The 20,667-nt window shown below is 36.5% G+C and overlaps 1 protein-coding gene across 6 annotated transcripts in view; it reads left to right on the top strand.

Annotated features, from left to right (window-relative positions):
• ABCA12 (ATP binding cassette subfamily A member 12) overlaps window positions 1-20,667 on the top strand; it is a 176,191-nt gene that overhangs the window by 98,579 nt on the left and 56,945 nt on the right. For all 6 annotated transcript variants that reach the window (XM_036319527.1, XM_036319526.1, XM_036319525.1 and 3 more), the window contains 11 exons: window positions 261-373; window positions 1,601-1,725; window positions 3,587-3,760; window positions 7,607-7,771; window positions 8,096-8,306; window positions 9,497-9,636; window positions 12,378-12,497; window positions 13,339-13,429; window positions 15,576-15,755; window positions 16,351-16,666; window positions 19,392-19,506. In XM_036319527.1, the coding sequence (XP_036175420.1) occupies window positions 261-373; window positions 1,601-1,725; window positions 3,587-3,760; window positions 7,607-7,771; window positions 8,096-8,306; window positions 9,497-9,636; window positions 12,378-12,497; window positions 13,339-13,429; window positions 15,576-15,755; window positions 16,351-16,666; window positions 19,392-19,506 (1,750 nt within the window). The remainder of the gene's footprint in view (window positions 1-260; window positions 374-1,600; window positions 1,726-3,586; window positions 3,761-7,606; window positions 7,772-8,095; window positions 8,307-9,496; window positions 9,637-12,377; window positions 12,498-13,338; window positions 13,430-15,575; window positions 15,756-16,350; window positions 16,667-19,391; window positions 19,507-20,667) is intronic.

Here is a 20,667-nt window from a genome sequence, read left to right as displayed (position 1 = left end):
ATTTTTTAGAATGGAAGGGAGGGAAGAGGGGGAGAGAAATATTGATGTGAGAGGCACATCCATTGGTTGCCTTCCACACATACCCCCTGGGGCTGGGGATCAAACCTGCAACTGAGGTACATGCCCTTGACTGAGAATCGAAACCATAACCCTTCCTTTTGAGGGCTGACGCTCTAACCGCTGGGCAGAACCAGCCAGGGTCCCTCTCAATTTATTGAAATGCCTAGTCCAATTTTTTCTTCTCTTCTCTTCTGTTCCAGGTTTCTAGAACAAGCGTTGCAAATGAATTACTTGGAAAACATTACACGATTAATACCGGCCATAGAAGCCACACTGCATGTCAATAACAGTGCAGACACTTCTGAAAAGCCAGGTGTGTCCTCATCCACATTTAAATGCTGTCTTATTAGAATGCATGTTTTCCTCATGCTGCAGTTTAAGAAAGCCTTTTTTGAAGTTCCCTACAAAACCTGCTTTGTAGCTGCTCTTTCATATCAGAAACCTGAAGCTTTCAAATACGGTTACTCAACTAAAGTAAAAACACAGAAAAAGCTAGCAGAGAATGAAACAGGGAAATCTGATTTCACAGCGAAAAGGTCTCCAAACATTTAAATAGTTAGACCATTTATTTATCTTTTGTTTCTCTGATATATCAAAGTGCATTAGATAGTCCATTGAGAAAGCTAGGATGAAATTTATTTACTTCTGTAAGAATAATATGATTTAAAAAATAAAATAGATGCACTGCTCTCTACAGAAATCTCAATTCAGAACCTCCTGTTAGTATTCTGAGCACGATGCATCATGCAATACGCTTCTCCTTTGCATAATACCTCAATACTGAGAAGAAAGGCATTCAAAATTTTGGACAACAAGCAGCAAAATTGGAAGGGCACTAAGTCTAAAAATAAAGACAGTGAATTTGCATGAGGGATACTTCATAAAGAAGTCGAAAGGCATTCGCAGAAGGGAGATCACCAGCTGCCAAAGTGAAGTCAAAATACTATCCATTAAATGACCCAGATATGAAATAATTATAATAGCTCTCCTAAAAAAAGGTTTGACGTGAAACACACTCTATTTAAAAGTGAGGTAATGATTGTGAAAACTCTTTATAAACTGTAGTGTGCTGGGCAAACTTCAGGGAAAATGCCCTGTGCCCTGTGCCCTTGTGTTGTGGATTTAACAAACCTTGCCCTAAGTTGTCAATATTATATGATTTGAGGTTCAAAAATATTTTGAATTTGTGTGATGCTTTAAATGAAATAGAGGGATATGCATTTAGTGCATGATGTGATCAGAAACAGTGAGGAGACCATATTTTCTTCGAATGAACCTTGACTTGCAGGCTTTACAGAAACACAGAGCAATCTGTTACCTTAGGTTAATGATATCATAATAGGAATAAGTCTAAAACAGATAGAAATACATCCTACAGATGGAAATTTTGCCCAAACTGGGAGAAATCTGTTTCTGACACAAGGCATATATGTTGAATATATGTTTTAGTCAAGACGGTTTCTCTGTGTTGGTATGACTAACAAAATTACATTGCAATCAGCATGTGAGTTTTTTCCTTTCCTTTTTTTCCTCCTTGCAGGCCAATTAATCGAAATGTTTAAAAATGTTGAAGAGCTGAAAGAAGAACTAAGGAGAATGACAGGAATGTCCAATAGGAGTATCGACAATTTGCTGGCCATTCCTATTCCGGATAACAGAGCTGAGGTGGGGTGGGATGCATCTGTACTGACATCTAGTTTCTAAAAGTCTCAGTAGTACTTAATATTTGTCAGTAAAATACTGAGCAGTTGAATGTAAACCTGGTGAATTTTCCGTGCAGGTGATAAAATTAGAGGCCTGTCTTAAGTGAAGATAGAAGAAAAGTCCTGAAGCAAGAGTATCACTTTCTGTTCCTTTCCCTCTGGTCTACTTCTCCTTCCTCTTACCTCCTTGTTCCTCACCTTTGTCTTTGCCCCAGAGGGTTTTCTTAAATAGTGGTACCACCCGTTCTTTACTATTCACTATCACACATTATCAAAGGTAACTTTGCATTATAATTTTCTATTACGATGATATCAAAGTCAAGTTTCAGTAACCTAGTTAGGGATCAAAAACAGAGAGACTAATTTGTAAAAATTAAAATAAAAGTAAATATTCATTTGTACTTAAAAGTCCCAAGATAAGATATAGTATATAACATAGACATGGGCAAAGGAAGTTTGTGAGTGTGGTAAACATTTTTTTTGGTGTGAAAATGAATAATGTCATTTACTCACAGGCTGGTAATAGGGTTTTCCACTTGAAATCTCTTATCTTTTATCCCCTTTTCAAGTCCATTGTCTGGAAGCGTCATAGAAATTTTCCAAAAGAGCTACAGAGCTTACAGCCTCATCCATTCCAAACAGAGTGTGTCATTTCTAAGCACAGCCCAGCCATCCTCCAATATTGGATAATGTCTTTTTCTAAAGCCTATAGACGCTGCCTTTGGATAGTATTTATGTTTACTTGTGTCATGTTAATTGGTTACCCAATACAAACATTAAAACTGTTTTGCCTGCATCCTTTCCTCTTGTTTGAGCAAATAATTTTCATTCACCTTTTTCCTTTGATCTCACCTGTTGCTCATTTGATCCTAAGACCCGATTTCAGCAATCTTGTTGTCGGCTTCTGAAGAGCAGCTTCATTTTAATACATTAAAGCATGTAAATGGAGAGCATGCATGTTATTCCTTTCAAAAGGAAGGAGAGACAAGTCTCCCTCATCTGGAATTTTATAAACTTTTCTCTTTATTTCATTTTGGTGGCAATAGAGATGACTCCTTATTTCTCATGTTAACACCTCACTTTTCACACCAGCATTGCTGTCCATGATGATCACCTTATTGTGAAATTCTGGGCTTCTTTCTTTGCTTTCATCTCTGAACCCAAGAGTTCATTGTACAAGATTATAACTTTCAATGATTATAAAAATAAAATGCAATTTGAATAAAGTAAGGTTAAAATTTAAAGGCAGCATGGGTCTTAAACTAGTATTTTCCCCAAACTTACTCCAAATCAATTCTTTTTCTTGGTGCCATCATTCTCCCAGGTGTTCAAGCAATAAATCATCGTAGACCCGTCTCGGTCTCTTTTCACATCTTATTCCTTAAGCTTTCCGGTAAACTGTGGGCTTGCTGTAGTTTTATTAGTAGTAATTAGTGTTTTAACTAAGTATTTGCTTTTGAGGATAATGCCATATTTAAAAAAATATGATCCCTACTCTGCAACCCCCTTTTTTTTTTTTTACTTTTAATATTTTTATTGATTTCAGTGAGGAAGGGGGAGGGAGAGAAAGATAGAAACATCAATGAAGAGAGAGAATCATTGATGGGCTGCCTCCTGCATGCCGGGTACTGAGGACCGAGCCTGCAACCGGAAATCGAACCGTGATCATCTGATTCATAGGTCGATGCTCAACCACTGCGCTACTCTGGCTGGGCTGTCATATTTTTTAATGAAGACTAAGAGTATAAGAAAAACCTCTCAAAATGGACAGATGGCTCTCAAAGGATTCACAGCTAAAATCTTTTTCTTCCTCCAACTTGCAGATTATTTCTCGTGTGTTCTGGTTGCATTCTTGTGATGCTAATAGGACCAATCCCAAACTGGAAGATGCGATGAAGGAATTCTGCAGCCTGCCTCTTCCCGAGAGATCCCGCCAGTCTTACCTCATCGGAATCACTCTGCTGCACTACTTAGACATCTACAACTTCACATACAAGGCAAGTTGCTGTTGATGAAATATTTTTATATTCATACTTTAGTATAAAAATATTTGATTACACATGTATGCTCTTTGATACTGTAAGGAATGAAATTCATTCATATAGCTTGTGAAATTATAGCTTTATTTAGAGTGAAATGGGACCTTTGAGATTAAATATGGCAAATTTTCACATTTATAGATGAGGAAATGAATATTATTACCTCATTAACTCTCAGTTTGCGTATCCAAGACCAGGAATTAAATTTAATATATACTATATGAATATGTGAAGTACAAATGCTATAATTTTTTTTACAGTGAATAAGCATTAACTTGTCAAGATAAAAATAAAAACTAGAACAGTTATTTTATTCAAGTAAAAGAATAAGGATTTTTGGTATGTTTTTTAAAAAATTAGTGTTTTCCCCCATCAGTTTAGAAAGATGCTACCATTAGTCATTCAGTAGAACAAAACAAATGGCCATTATTAGGGCTTAGTAAAGGCAGCAATGACTCCATCTTGCAAGAAGTGGATGCTTTATAAGTACTTATTTAATAATAATAAAAAAAAAACTGAAAGAAAACATAAACTTAAGAAACTTAAGTCCTCTGTTCACTCAAATCTAGAGTAAATAAAAAATATTTATATGTTATTGAAAACACTGGGAAAAAAGGTCCCACTCTTTTGGTAAGAAAAACCCAAAGCAACAGAGCTGACTTATGCTGTTGAAACATAGCAGTCTACTTATAAATAATCCTTTTCTGAATGATCACTATCCCACATCTATATTCTGCAATGACCTCTTTTCTGGCCTCCCTGCTGCCACACTTACCACACTCCCCCCACCCCCGCCCCCCCCATACACACACATCATCCCTAAGCAGCCAGAGTGATCCTTTTAAAACTGAGTTAAATTATGTCACACCTGTGTTCAACCTTCCAGCGGCTCCCCATTTTATTCAAGGAACCCCCCAAGCCCTACAAGGGCCGCATAATCTGTACAACCCCTCTCCATCTCTAAAGTTCTGTTTCCTACTTGGCTATTCCCTGGCACCGGGCTGCTGTGTGGCACGGCTGAGCGGGGCCCCCTTCACATGATTTGCAGGGCTGTTTGTCTTACTCAGCACTGACCTCAGTAAGGCCTGCACTGACCTCCCTATTTAAGATGCAACCAGCCTCACCTACAGCACTCTCGGATCTCCTTTTCTTGCTCTATTTGTTTTCTATTGCCCTTCCAGAATAATACTATATCTTTTATTTAATATTTATTTTTATTATTAATTTTTGTCTACCCCCACTAGGATATAAGCTCTGTAGGCCTTCTTTGTTCACTGAAACATCTCAAATGCCAAGAACAGTGCCTGGCCCATAGAAAAAATTCAGGAAATACCCGCTAACTAAACAAATGGTTATTTTTATATAAACTACAACCTCACATGCATATAAAGTGATATAATTTAATTTTTGTTCATCTAAAATTTTAATCCTTATTTTATAATGCCTCTGCAGAGAAGATATCAAACCAAATGTTTCTTATTGAGTCCAGCAGTTTAAACATGTGCATTTAACAAGCTGAAGACCATACCTAATTCTTTTGCAAACAAAATAAGAACAAAAGTAATAAAAAATGTCTCGTCATTAGTCAAGTTATTTTATTTTATTATTTGAATTATTTTATTTTTTTTCTTTATTGATTAAGGTATTACATATATGTCCTTAGCCCCTCATTAGCCCCCCCCCCCTCCATTCATGCCCTCACCCCCCTGTTGTCTGTGTCCATTGATTAGGCTTATATGCATGCATACAAATCCTTTGGTTGATCTCTCCACCTACCCCCACCCTCCCCTACCCTCCCTCTGAGGTTTGATGGTCTGATCGATGCTTCTGTGTCTCTAGATCTGTATTTGTTAATCAGTTTATGTTGTTCATTATACTCCATAAATGACTGAGATCATGTGATATTTATCTTTTTCTGACTGGCTTATTTTGCTTAGCATAATGCTCTACAGTTCCATCCATGCTGTTGCAAATGGTAAGAACTCCTTTTCTACCACAGCATAGTATTCCACTGTGTAGATGTACCCCTGTTTTTTAATCCACTCATCTGCTGATGGGCACTTAGGTTGCTTCCAAATCTTAGCTATTGTAAATGGTGCTGCTATGAAATAGGGGTGCATCTATCTTTTCTGATTGGTGTTTCTAGTTTCTTGGGATATATTTCTAGAAGTGACATCACTGGGTCAAATGGGAGTTCCATTTTTAGTTTTTTGAGGAAAGTCCATACTGTTCTCCACAGGGGCTGCACCAGTCTCCATTCCCACCAGCAGTGAACGAGGGTTCCTTTTTCTTCACATCCTCTCCAGCACTTGTCACTTGTTGATTTGTTGATGATAGCCATTTTGACAGGTGTGAGATGGTACCGCATTGTCATTTTGATTTGCATCTCTTGGATGATTAGTGACTTTGAGCATGTTTCCATATGTCTCTTGGCCTAGTTAAGTTATTTTAAACTAGGAATGACTAGACTTTTGATTCTACTTTAGAAAAATCTGATGGCAGTTAGTAGCTCTGCTATGGAGGCAGCTATGTCTTCATGATATCTGTCCAACTAAATCTTGTCCTCATAATGGTGGTTTATTTCTCTCGTGGACCTGCCAAGAGTTTTCCTTCCTGATGGACCTCACATGTCCCCACCCCCCCCCCCCCGCCCTTCCCCCTCAGTCTATAACCTTCTTCTCCTTATTGTTTTATCATTTGTTCTTTCTCTTCTTTGGGATTCTATCTTGGAAAGAGCCCCTTTTATTTCTTATTTACATTCTAGCTCCTCATATTCCCCAGCCTTTTGTTTGTTGATTTATTTGACATCAGTTCCTCCTTAGACTAAAGCTCTCTTGTTGGAAAGAGGATGCCAATTTCTGCATCACTATACACCTATCGCCTTGCCCAGTGCTGGGAATGTATAGGCATTTAGTTAATGTTTGTTTAATAAATAAATGAGTGAGAGGATAAAATGACTTTAAATTTTTGGAATATTTTCAGTGTTGTTGTTTTTCTGCAGCAGAAATGCATCGTGTGATTCTGATTAAGCCTGATAAAGCACATGAGCTTTTGGACTGAGTTTTCCTGCTTTTGAGGAGCACATTATATGATTTTGAGAAATAGTATACATGAAGGATTATGTAATTGATATTTACCTTCCTGACTTTTTAAATAATTTATCTTGGGAAACTTTATTGAGGAATTATTTAGATAGCATAAAGTTCACTCGAGCATACAATTTAAATTTTTTTAGTAAATATGAAAAATTGTGCAATTATTACCACAATCTAATTATAGAACATATACATAAATTCCAAAAGAAACCTGTGTCCATTTGCAGTCACTTCTCATTTTGACCTTTAGCTCAAGATTTTCCTTTTTTTTTTTTTTTTTAAGATCTTTTAATACAAATTGAATCATACAATACGTGGTCTTTGCGTCTGGCTCTTTTCACTTAGTGTAATATTTTTTAGTTCTATACATGTTGTAGCGTATGTCAGTATTTCACTTTAAATTGTCAAATAGTATTCCAGTTTAAGGATGTATATTTTACCCATTCATTTGGATTGTTTCCCCTTGTTGGCTATTGTGAGTAATGCTGCTATGAACATTCAAAGCTTTGTGTGGGCATATGTTTTCATTTCTCTCAGGTAAGTACCTAGGAATGGAATTGCTTGGTTGTGTGGTATATTTATGTTTAACCATTTAATAAACTTCAAACTGTTTCCCGAAGTTCCTGTCCCTTTTAATATTCTCACCAACAGTGTGTGTAGGTTCTGGTTTCTCCACATAAATAATTTTATTTTATTCTGTTTCTGTTAGGTGATTTTCCCCAGGGAAGATCAAAAGCCAGTAGAAAAGTTGATAGAACTCTTCATGAAGCTAAAAGGCATTCTTAACCATCTGGCTTCCGGCACCCGTCCGCTGCTCAGCAAAATGAGGTCCCTGAAGCAAATGCATCTGCCCAGAAGTGTCCCCTTAACGCAGGTAGAAAAGCCACCCAGGAATGTTTTCGTCAGAAAATTCCTTTGCCACATTAATGTTTATTTAAAATTGATTAAAATACATTGTTAGAAATAAAGTACACTGCAAAAAAATCCCCTCCAGGAAAACTCTTCTACTCCAACCAAAATTTTTGTCACTTAAATTGGTGAAGTTTAATATTCTGCACTTACATTTGGGATGCACGTTTTAAAGCAATTATGGGAACTATAAGAATACTCTGTTTGGCCAGGTTTTCTTTTTTTTATTGTTTTCAGTAACATTTATAGCTTATAGCATATTCATAAATCATGGCTTTTGATCTCACAGGCAATGTATAGAAGCAACCGGATGAGTGCAACTCCAGGGTCATTTAGTACCATCTCCCAAGCGTTGTGTTCCCAAGGAATTACCACTGAATATTTAACCGCCTTGCTGCCCTCCTCCCAGAGGCAAAAAGGCAACCACACCAAAGATTTTCTGACTTATAAATTAAGTAAAGAGGAAATTGCTGAAAAATATGGAATTCCCATACATGCCAGTGAGTATACTTCAAAGTCAGTATGGTAATGTCTCCTAACAACATTGTCTACTATATCTTAGCCTTTTGTAATAAATGGTTAATTTCCTCCAAGTATAAAAATAGAAAATATTTGTACAGCACTTACCGCATGTCAAGCATGTTATGTATAGTAAGTCATTCATTTTTCACAACCATCCTATGAGATGTGCATGATTGTATCTCCATCTTAATAAGAGGATGGGAGGCACAAAAAGATGAAGGACTCTGGTCACAGTCACCCAACTTGGAAATATCAGAGTTGTGATTTGAGCCCAGGCAGTCTGCTGCAAAGTCTAGTCACTAAACCACAACACTAAGAATTTGTCAGTCATACTTATATCTTCCTTGACAATAGATAACATAAAAAACACACACCTTAAATCTTCTCAGTCCATATTTTTTCTTCACGTTCTAGAACTAGAAACTTGAATCAGCGTAAAGGAAGAGATCCATGAATGCAGCAGATGTACGAACATTTAGTGGCACAATGAAGTCATTTACTTGATCTATAAACTTTGAGATGCAAAACACGACCAGCTGAGCTCTTCCAAATAATATATAGATGTTTAGTATAGCAATTGTATTGACTCATTTACTCACCTTTTTATTCATTCAGCAAAAACATTTATTAAACAGCTCTTATGTATCTGGTACATTCTGAGATATATATATATATACACACACACACACTAGAGGCCTGATGCAAAAAATTCCTGCAAGGGCCTTTGCCCCCACCACCACAGTGACTGTGGGCCTCTGCTGCCTCTGCCCTCTCTGCCTCGGCCCCCGCCTGCCACTGCAGCTTTGTCCGGAAGGAAGGAATCTGGAAGGACATCAGGTCTAATTAGCATATTATTCTTTTCTTATTATAGATATATTTAAATTAAGTGCTGGTGAGGTAGATCTGTTGGAAGCAATTTTGAAATGTGAATTTCAATCTTGCTAACTCCTCTTAGCAAAATGCCATCACTTCTTGTGGGCTTGTTTATTAGGGTAGACTTTTACACCCAAAAAAGATTTGTTACTATGCTTTCTAACTTTGATATCAGATGCCTCACATCTGTTAATAGTGCTTAGGCATGTATTTTTTGATGTGATAGAAGTCTTAATTTACCATCAGGAAATCGATTTGAAATACAAATACTAAAATGTTTTATTCTTCTTTCCAGCACCCTTTTGCTTCTCCCTTTATAAAGACATCATTAACATGCCTGCTGGACCTGTGATTTGGGCTTTCTTGAAACCTATGTTGCTGGGAAAGATTTTGTATGCACCATATACTCCAGTCACAAAGGCAATAATGGAAAAGGTTTGATCATTATAAATCAAAGTTTCTATCATGCATATTAAAATGATTTTTAAAGCAGCCAACTTCCAAATTTACTCTAGCTGACTCAGATTTCTTTATATCTTACCTACTATTACTACTGTTGGCTTTCTGAAGCTATTAACAGTTCTCTACTTCTGCTCTGTATTATGTGCAAACAATGTAGATTGTGTAGTAGTTCTTTGAAGAGAATGTACCATGTTGATGCTTGAGAATGAAGCTAGTTAAAGCAAGGCCTCAGATTTTCCAATTTATCTCCCAAAGTAGAATTATTTTTCTACAACTCTGTCTAACTTTCAAAGTATGTAAAAAGAATGGCACTAGAAAAAATAATATTGAGCCATTATATAACCAATTTAAACAAAAAGAATCCCTAAATTATAGACTCTTGGCTTCATATTTGGTTGTACAATTTAACATCTTATATAAAAGGTAGATGTTGAGAAAGACAAGATTATTAGTAGTAGTTATACTTATCTAATTTAACCATAATAGCATTTCCCTCTCATTTTTAAAATTGGCTTTAATGATTTGAATTACAAGCTTAATCCTTTTTTATTTTAATCTTCACCTGAGGACATTTTTCCCATTGCTTTATAGACAGAGTGGAAGGGAGGGAGACAGGGGGAAGAGAGAGAAACATTGACATGAGAGACACATTGATTGGTTGCCTCCTGCTTGTGCCCCCTGACTGGGGCCAGGCCGAGGTACAAACCTGCAATCAAGGTACATGCCCTTGACTGGGAATCAAATCTGTGACCCTTTTGTCCACTAGTCAATGCTCTAACTACTGAGAAAACTGGCCAGGCAAAACTTAATACTTTTAAAATGATAGAATAAAAGTTAAAAAAAAATCTCTGTTTTACCATTACTTGGTTATTAAACTACTAGAGGCCCAGTGCATGGATTCGTGCACATTGAAAGGAAATTAATTAGAAGGTGGCCAGTGGGGCGGGACTGGACAACACAGGCTGGACATGCCCTGGAGCCAACCTCCCGCAGTCCCTCCCAGGTCAGCACCAGGGCTCAAAGAGTATCTGCGGAGCGAGCAGAGTCCCTCCAGCAGGTGGGGTCCCTCAGCCTGGCCTGTGGGGATCCGGCCGAAACCGGCAGTCCGACATCCCCCAAGGGGTCCTAGGGTGTGAGAGAGTACTCTCCCAAGTTGCTGTGGCTCAAAAGCTTGTGCATTAAGCATCTGCCCCCTGGTAGTCAGTAAGCATCATACCTACCGGCTGGTCGGCTGGTCGCTTAGCCTTGTATATATATGTATAGTTTATGTGAATATAACATTATTTTAGGTCTATAGAAATGGACATGAGGACATCACTGATTTCTAGAGTGTTCTTTATTTTTTATTGCATTACATTTTTATACCTTACTCACTGTATTGACTACACATTTGTACATAATTTTGCAACAATGAAGTTATTACAAGCATATTTTCTAGTGCAGTCTCTTTTGTTCTATCCTTTTTGCTTAGTTCTCACCTTTTCTTTTTGTCCCTCCTTATTCCACTCTTTCTTCCATGTAAACTAATGAATGTTAGCATTCAAGGATGTGTCTTTCTATAATTTATGCACATTTCTCTCATCTATAAATTATTAAACTACATATATTCATATGCAGAGTTCTTTGGTCATTGTTTGCATTATTAAAATTAGGTAGCATTATAATACTTTGCTCATACAACAATACCTTGTGGAAATTCTTCCAACTCAATAGGTATAGACTAATTCATTCTTTTTGAAGATTGAAAAATTTTCATACCATAGAGTTTACTCAGCCAATTCTCAATTGTTGAGAATTCATTTTTTAATTAATCAATTAAGTAATTGATTAATTAATTTATTCACTTATGTATTTAGGCATTCATTTATTTAGGCATTCATTTTATTTTAAGAATTTACTTTTGGTTTTTACTAATGTAAACAATATGGCAACAAATACTCTTGTGCATATGATTTTACACAATGGTATTTTTATTTCAGTGAGATGAATGTTCAAGATTGAAAGATTAAAGGATATTATATTTTATTTTAATAACTAATGTCAGATTGCTTTCCAGAAAAGCCTGTAACATCTGTTTCCACCAGCAATATACGACTCTATCCTCTTCTTTGAGCCTTGAACTTTACTGTTTCTTTAACAGTAAACTTAAGTGTATCATTTGTAAAGTTAATAACTTGTGAGAATTTGCAGAAAACATGCTTTCATTTGGCTAAAATTCCATTCTGGAAATGAAGCAAACCCTAAATTTGCCAGAATTTTTATTAGTAATCTTGACCCTATAAAAGCTGCCATTCAAAAAGTATTTGACCAACCCAGATGGTGTGGCTCAGTGGTTGAGCATCGATCTATGAACTAGGATGTCATGGTTCAATTCCTGGTGAGGGCACATGACACATGTCTGGGTTGTGGACTCTATCCCCAGTGGGGACCATGCAGGAGGCAGCCAATCAATGATTTCTCTCATCGTGATGTTTCTATCTCTCCCTTTCTCTCCAAAAAAATATATATATATATATATATATATATATATATATATATATATATATATATATATATATATGAAAGAAAATAGAAAGCTTTGACCATGTGGGAAATTCTGATATTTACCTTTTAAAAGTGTTCCTTGAAGTTATGTAACAAAACCTTAAGAGACCTTTATGAAATCTAGGACAAATACTAATAAACCAGATCTGTTTTTATTTTTTGTCTTTCAGTCTAATGTAACTCTGAGGCAGCTGGCAGAATTAAGAGAAAAATCTCAGGAGTGGATGAATCAGTCACCACTTTTCATGAATTCCTTCCATCTGTTAAACCAGACGATTCCAATGCTCCAGGTAGGAGATGGTCCTGCCACTCAGATTCGTATGGCGTATAATTCTTTGAGATTTTAATCACCTTCACTATGGGAATGGTAAGATAGGGACTTGGTATCCATATTCAACAGATTAAAATTGCTTCTCCTTCAGAGAGTGGGTCTGAGACAGGATAAAAGATCTGTCACTCATGTTCATAATCATCCTCACCTCTTAAATTGCACCTTGACTGTAATTCAGAGACAAGTCATCTTACACTGATCTGGAGGGTATAGCTAGTGGCATAAATATGTTTCCCAAAAATAAAGTGCAATAAACTCTCATTAAAACATGCCTATTTATTTATTTCTCTACTTTAAAGTGCTTTGCTATTTTAACAGAAGCAGGATTCCTAAAGTGCTAATACACTGGAGAATGTTAAATTTGGGGAGTTCTTTGGTTGAAACACATGACACTCTAGGTTAAAGATTTGACAATGCAACTCAAATACAGTGACGCCTGGTTGAAAAGTGTAATTTGTTATTCTTATGAGAGATGCAGGATATTTTCAAGATGATGCAAATAGTATGGGGAAATGTTTCAATCACATATTGATGATGTTGATGATTATGGTCATATCTAGCCGTGAGAGCATGCTAACCAATTTGTGTCTACAGATAAGCAAAAGCCCAGCCATTCAGGTCATTACCAGCCAAATACCTTCTCTTCCTTTTTCAAGAATGTCTATGTGAGCCTTTGCAACATGGTACATTGATAGTGCACATGGTGGTTGCTTCATTTCACAGTGGGTGTTATTAGAGAGATGATAATTGAATATGTTTTCCTCTTATACTAAAACCGATTCCCTGTCATTATTTGTTAGAATACACTGAGGAACCCCTTTGTACAAGTTTTTATAAAATTCTCCGTGGGACTTGATGCTGTTGAACTATTGAAACAGATAGATGAACTCGGTGAGTCATATTCACAAAACTTTTGCTCACTAATCATGTCAGAAATGTGAAAACCATTGCCCTTATGAGACATTCTTTTCTTTTTTTTCTTGTATTTGGTTTTTAGCTAGTTTTTCTAAGAAAAGTACGACCCTAGATATATATTCATCTTCTTCCCCAATAGTTGTACCATTATAAGTCCTAATTATACCTGTGGTTAGTTTCACTAATTATAAGGCTATATATTCCATGTAAATGCAGCTTTTTCTAAAATCACAGATTGGTTGGTGGGTTGTTAAAAGTAAGAAGAGACTTTTTATTTTTTTGTAGCTTAATGAAAAGCAAGTCCTTAAGGACAAAGGAAGGTGAAATGATTTCTTCCTGGCTACATTTAACATCTTATCTCCACTAGCCTCAGTATCACTTTGACTAACCCAGAATGTAACTGGGAGAGGTTATAGAGTTGTCAAAAGCAAAACAAAGGCAATGCAGAAACTCAAAAGAAAATAAACCTAAATCAGCAGTCAGGATGGATCCTCCTCTCATGATCCTTTTAATGGAACAGCTGAAGAAGATCAAAGGAAACCGTCTGAACTCACGCACTCTCTCTGCCACATCCCCACCTTCAACCTGAGAGATGCAAGACATCTAATTCAGTCTGATTCACTGTTGCTATGCAACCATGGGTATGAGGAAGGGATTGAAAGCATCAGAATTTGGCAGCAGAAGGGAAAATACCCCATCTTCCTCCTTGGAGCTACAGGGACCTAGTGTCTTAGGTTACAAACCATTGGGGAGGAATTATTCCTACATGTGTATTGCACTTTGCATATAATTGTATTCACTTTATTATAACCAGCCTAGTTTGATTAAAGAAAGTACTAGTGGATTTATTCTCTAAAAGTATCATTTGGGTAAGGAACCAAAATATCATGAATGTACTATAAAGTTCTTACATAAATTTTATTATTCCCATCTTTAGATAGAGATATAATTTTTAGAATTTAAGAATGGCTAAAATGAATATAGCAATTGATATCTGTAGTTGTATATGTTGTATATGTAGCTTAGTATCTAAGGCACTGTATAGTGTGAATTTGGGGATCACTAACCCTCATAGCTCTTCTTTGACACTACCAGAATTCTTAAAGAATCCTTGATGTTGGGTTGATTTCTTATGACCACTGGAGGCCACTCTTCAACCACAATTTTACCCCTCCCCCACCAACATAGTTATCAAGCAAAATATTTCCCTTTAAATTCTAATGAGAAATTCATTTAAGAAGTTGCCTTCTGTGAGAACTTTAGTCTTATACTGGACAATGGAAGAGACCTGTTTGGTTCTATGAAGAAGAATTTATGATATTCACAGCCTCCTCAGTATTTGTAAGTCAGTAAAAATTTAATTGGCCAAGTGATTTATTGACTTGAAATTTCATATTTGCCCTTTGTCTCAGTTGATTTTCTCATAAGAAATCATGAAATTGAAGAGCAATTAAAATCTCTTTTTTCTAGAGTAATTACCTGAAATAAAATCTTGATCATTTTATCTAGATCTCTATTAATATAGATATCAATGGAGATAACCCACATAGGTTTTAAATCAAACAATATTAGAAAGTTGTGTGTGGCATAGATTCTCACAGTCTTCTAAGAAATGATTCTGTAGAACAACATCATAAATAATATAATTTATTTGTTCTATACACACTCTGAATAGACTTTTCTTTGTTTAAATTATTACATTCCCATTCTCGAAACAAAGCAGGCATTACTGTTTATTTGAAACTTTCACCTCCAGTTTATAGTTTTCTTTCTAACTACATGTAGATAGAATTTTTTTTAAAAAAGTATTCACATTTAGCCATTTGTTATTTAAATTATAGCAGAATATACTTTTAACTTAGTTTGTATTGTTTTTTGAACTTGGGTTTACTGCATTTATAATTGAACATTGTCCTCAATGAATATTTGTAAAACTGGACATATGTTTCTCAATGTAGAGTATTATATTTTTAGAATAAATTTTGCAACTTTCTATCATTTATTGTCTGGTTTAGTATATACTTACCAAGTCATTTTTTTGTCTCATAGTACTACTGGGAGAAACAACATTATAATACAACATCATAACATGCTTTCTGTCTGTTTTGCTTTGCTTCTTCAGATAGTCTAAGGCTGAAATTAGAGAACAGCATCGACATCATTGATAATCTCAACACACTATCTTCCCTGACAGTAAATATTTCCTCCTGTGTATTATATGACCGCATTCAGGCAGCAGAAAGTGTAGATGAAATGGAGAGAGAGGCTGAAAGACTCTACAAAAGCAATGAACTCTTTGGAAGTAAGTGTTATTCAGCTAGAGTTTGAGTTTCTCTTATACTAAAATTGGCCAAATTCTTCCCTCACCTTTTTCATCCAGAACTCAGGAAAATAGTTAGGGTGGTGGTGGTGGGGGGGGGGGTGGATACTGTCCACTCCAGTCACTCCAATGTCCTTAGAAACAAGAGCCTTTCATGAAGTCAACCATCCTTATTGTCAGAGGAACCTTCAACTTAGGTGTAATTTTGTTGATATGGTTAAAATTAAGACTGAAAAAGGATTTCATAGTTACAGGGTAAAGCTGAGTCAATCCTTATAATTAGTCAAGAGTATTCATTGTGAAGTGTGTGTTTGTGTGTGTTTTATTTCAGTAACTGGCTTGGAGTGATATATTTAATATGGCCACTTTGTTTGTGATTATATCTTTAAACTCTTGCTTTGAATCTCTCAGATTGTAACTCCTAATTAGCCATCTTTTCTGTAAATTGGGAGCCTGAACTTACTGTCATATTACTACGAAATTGCCTGTTTGGAAATCCCCTATGTGTACCTTCCAAACAATGAATGATGTCAACCATAAACTAACCTTTCTGCTGTTGTTGCCATTTTATTTTTAGGTGTTATATTTAAGCTTCCTTCTAACACAAGCCAATACAGAGGCTATGAATCTGATGATGTCTCTCTTCCTCCTGTCGTAAAATATACCATCCGCATGAGTCTCAAGACCTCACAGACCACAAGAAACATAAGGGCCAAGATTTGGGCCCCGGGGCCGCATAATTCTCCATCACACAACCAGATCTATGGCCGGGCTTTTGTTTACTTACAGGATAATATTGAAAGAGCAATCATTGAATTGCAGACTGGAAGGAACTCCCAGGAAATAGCAGTCCAGGTCCAAGCAATTCCTTACCCCTGCTACATGAAAGACAAGTAAGTTAGTGCTCTTGCAGCCCTTGTTAATAATCCACCATTTTTCTGAGAACTCATTTATGTCCATTCCTTCACACGTTGGGAGCGAAAGGGAAAATTTTCACCAAACTTTTGTCAAATGCTTGTTTCTGGCACAGCTCTAACGTAGCTGCTCTTGGTTACCAACAGGACGGGGTCTATTTTATCAAATGATCTGTGTTTTCTTTATCATAACAGCTTTCCAAAGACTTTGACTCCAGAATTCCGAGTATTGGGCTCCAGCCTCAGTGCATGCACAGCTGCATGGTTTTCATGTTCCCCGCTCTCTGCCAGTCTTACCTGTCCTAGTCAGATGAGGGAGATAAACAAGACAATCTTAAAACCCCTTCCAATTCTCATATTTAATTAAAAACATGTGAATGCATGGTCAATTGTATAGAACATTTTGATGGAACACATCATTGATCAACTGTCTAGATAAATAATGTGCAGCCTAAAACTATGTCATGTACTTTTAGTCCGCTTGCTAGGAATCTTTAAAGTGGTTTTGCCGAATGAACAACAACAACAAAAAAACCCACTTAAGTATCATGTTGTTAGACAATTGGATATGAATGTTCAAGAAATCTTCCAGTTGGGTAACACTGAATGGCTCCTCCACTCTTGCCAGAGTGAAAAAAAAAAAAAAAAAGGTTGGAGAACTAAGTGTTTTTAAGCTCATTCACATACACAAAAGCTTGAGGCTGAATATTACTTTAAAGGAATTGTACTCATTATTCAGCCCAGTTATTGCAATTTATATGCAATTCAGATGCTCTGAATGTTTTTTTTTCTTTCTCTGGACGTATAGCTTTAAAGCTATAGACTCGAAGAGGGTATGTAACGCTTTGTGCAGCTGTGATATAGCAGACAGGCAAGGACTGTGTCAGTGGGTTGTCAAGGTGAGCTGCTTATTGTGAAGGCCAGAAGGACTTTGCAGCCTGACCCACGTGTGAAACACAAAGGCTTGCAGTAATAGTAAAGACCTGTGGGTTCAATTAGATGAAAACTCTCCTCTATCTTCCTGCTCCCCTTCCTCCCCTTGTAAATCCCAGGTACCTAGATGTTTCTTTTAAGACTAAAAGTGACTATACTTTGCATTCTTTATGGGAGAATGATTATAATGCCTCACACGTACATATAAACTCTGTCGCATACAGAGTGCTTTTGCATATATTAGCTCATTTGTTCCTCCCACGCAGGTATTATGAGCCATGCTTTCCAGATGAAAAAGAAAAAAAGAAAATTCACAAAGGTTATGTTACATGTCCCAAGTTGTAGAGCTGGTACCCCACTGGTCCTTAGATTACAAGATCAGCATTTTTTTCTTTGTCCTATATCAAATCTAAAATACACAATCACTTAGAAGAATCATTGCAGGGGATTTGTTATTAATGAACAAGGGCTTTTGCCTAATACTAGAGCCAGACGCAGCATCAGGGCTGGACCTGAACCAAGACAAAATTCATTCAACAAATATCCTTTAAGTGCCTACCCCATGCCAGACAGGTTCCTAGGAACCAAAAAATTGCATATGGCCCCAACCCTACCTCGCTCCTCTCCCACCGAAAAAAAAACAACAAAAAACCTCATACCTCTGATGGTGTTACAGTTCTGATGCTAAAGTGAGAATGAATGATGGTGATGTCATGTTCCATTAATACTTGTATTTTTCATGGGGAACTTGAAGGTAATTCCTTAGCCGTATAGATTAAAAAGGAAATGGCCTTGGGACCTTTCTCCAGGTAAAAGCCTCAGTGGAACCTAATATGCAAATCAGATCAATTTAGAGTTTCTCTCATTGAAAACTACTCATTTGCTTAGCTCATAGAAAGACAGCCAAAGTAGGAAGCTATGGTTCTCAAAGTATGGACCAGTGGCATCATATCTTCTGGGAAATTGTTTAAAATCTAAATTCCTTATCCCACCCCAGATATAATAAATTAGGAGCTTATGGGTGGAGCTCAGAAATCTGTGTTTCAATAAGCCCCCTGGACAATTCTGATGAGTGTTCAACTTTGAGAAACACTGCATTAGAACCCTCAGCTATCATGGGCAGGTCACTGAGGAATCCAGGTGGTCCTGAGGAGGTCTTCTGGTGTATGACCCTCTAGCTCACACATTACAAAAAAAGACATTTCTATACTCTTTATGAAAAATCTCCTGAATTCAAGTTCTTTGTCTGCATTTTAAATTGAAGGTCTTAAGTTTTATTTTACCTTGTTTTGGAAAATTTAGTTTAATAATCACTATGAGCTTCCAAAGAGTAGATAAATACAGTAATTTGGGAAGATACAGATTTTAGCTAGATAAACCAATTATCACCTAATGTTAAGCCTGCCTTTTAGATAAGAATTTGGTTTAGGCAGCAGGGTTTGGGGCCTTGCAATTATATCTATATAATAATTATTTTCCTGGACAAGACATACTCAAACACCCTTTAAACAACATGGCAATTTTATCTAACCCTTTAGAGCTGTTTTTTGTCCTTGCAGCCTTAGAGCAAGAAAATCATGGGCCTACTATTGTCAGCTTCACATCTCATAAATAAAGGAGTAACATTAGCAATTATTCTCAATTTCAAAAAATGCAGTATAATTTAAGTGTGAGAAGGAGTGTGTTTTTTATATATTGCTCTCTGTAAGCATGGCATTCATTTTGGTCACTGGATTTTTCTTTTTGTTTGTTTGTTTTTGTTTTTTTGCAGCTTCCTAACCAGTGTCTCTTATTCTCTTCCAATCGTGCTCATGGTTGCCTGGGTTGTATTTATAGCTGCATTTGTAAAAAAGCTTGTCTATGAGAAAGACCTCCGGCTTCATGAGGTATGTTGAGGATCTCTTCTTATTCTGAATAAGTTCTATTTGTATAATAAATTACTATGATTTTCATCATACCTATACAAATTCAAAAAGCCTGAGCCATACCTTGTGTTTTAGAAATAGATTTTATAGCGGGCTGCAAGAGGTTAATGGGGGGATAGGAGGGGCCTGTGTAATACTTTCAACAATAAAATTTTTTTTAAAAAAATATATATCTTTGCATCATAAAGGCAGCTGATAAGTTAGTATTTTGTTTTCCCAAAAAATTACATAGATGGTATTTTATAAGTGTTTCTGAAAATAAAATATGAATAATTTTGTATAAAATTTAAGTACAATTAATGATCCTAAGAATAATTTTTGCCCAAACAGTCACCTTAGGACTTAAGATCTAACAAAGAAGTTTAAAAAATAACAATGCTATTAAAGCAAGAAGATTATTGGCACGGTAATTAAATGAGTCCAAATAATGATATAAATATAGGTATAGATATATAGTTGACCCTTGAATAACCTGGGGATTAGAGTCACTGGCCCCTGCACAGTTGAAAATCTGCATATAACTTTTGACTCCACCAAAACTTTAGTTGTCCCTTGGTATCCATAGGGGATTGGTTCCAGGACCCCCACAGATACCAAAATCCTCAGATGATCAAGTTTCTTATATAAAACGTCATAGATCAATGCATACAGTCAACCCTCCTCATTCTCAGATTTCCAACTATGAACCAAAAATACTGTTTTTGATCCATGGTTTGTTGAATCTGGGGATGTGAAACCCAGACACAGAAACAGACACACACACAGACACACACACAGACACACACAGAGATACAGACAGACACAGACAAAGACACACACAAACACACAGACGCAGACAGACACAGATACAGACAAAGACACAGACACAGACACAGACAAAGACACACACAAACACACAGCCACAGGCAGACACAGATACAGACAGACACAAAGACACAGACACAGACAGACACAGACACACAGACACAGACTCAGACACAGACACAGACGCAGACACAGACACAGACACAGCCAGACACAGACATAGACATATGGCTTGTTTCAGCTCTCAAGAAGCAAATTCTCTTTCCAGAATAACTTGTCTCCTTCAATTATCTTCCCCTCTATATCCCACTAGCTCAT

Source organism: Myotis myotis, unplaced genomic scaffold (genome assembly GCF_014108235.1).
Source record: "Myotis myotis isolate mMyoMyo1 unplaced genomic scaffold, mMyoMyo1.p scaffold_m19_p_8, whole genome shotgun sequence".
Classification (NCBI taxonomy): domain Eukaryota; kingdom Metazoa; phylum Chordata; class Mammalia; order Chiroptera; family Vespertilionidae; genus Myotis; species Myotis myotis.
This window is presented reverse-complemented; position numbering and strand designations above follow the sequence as displayed.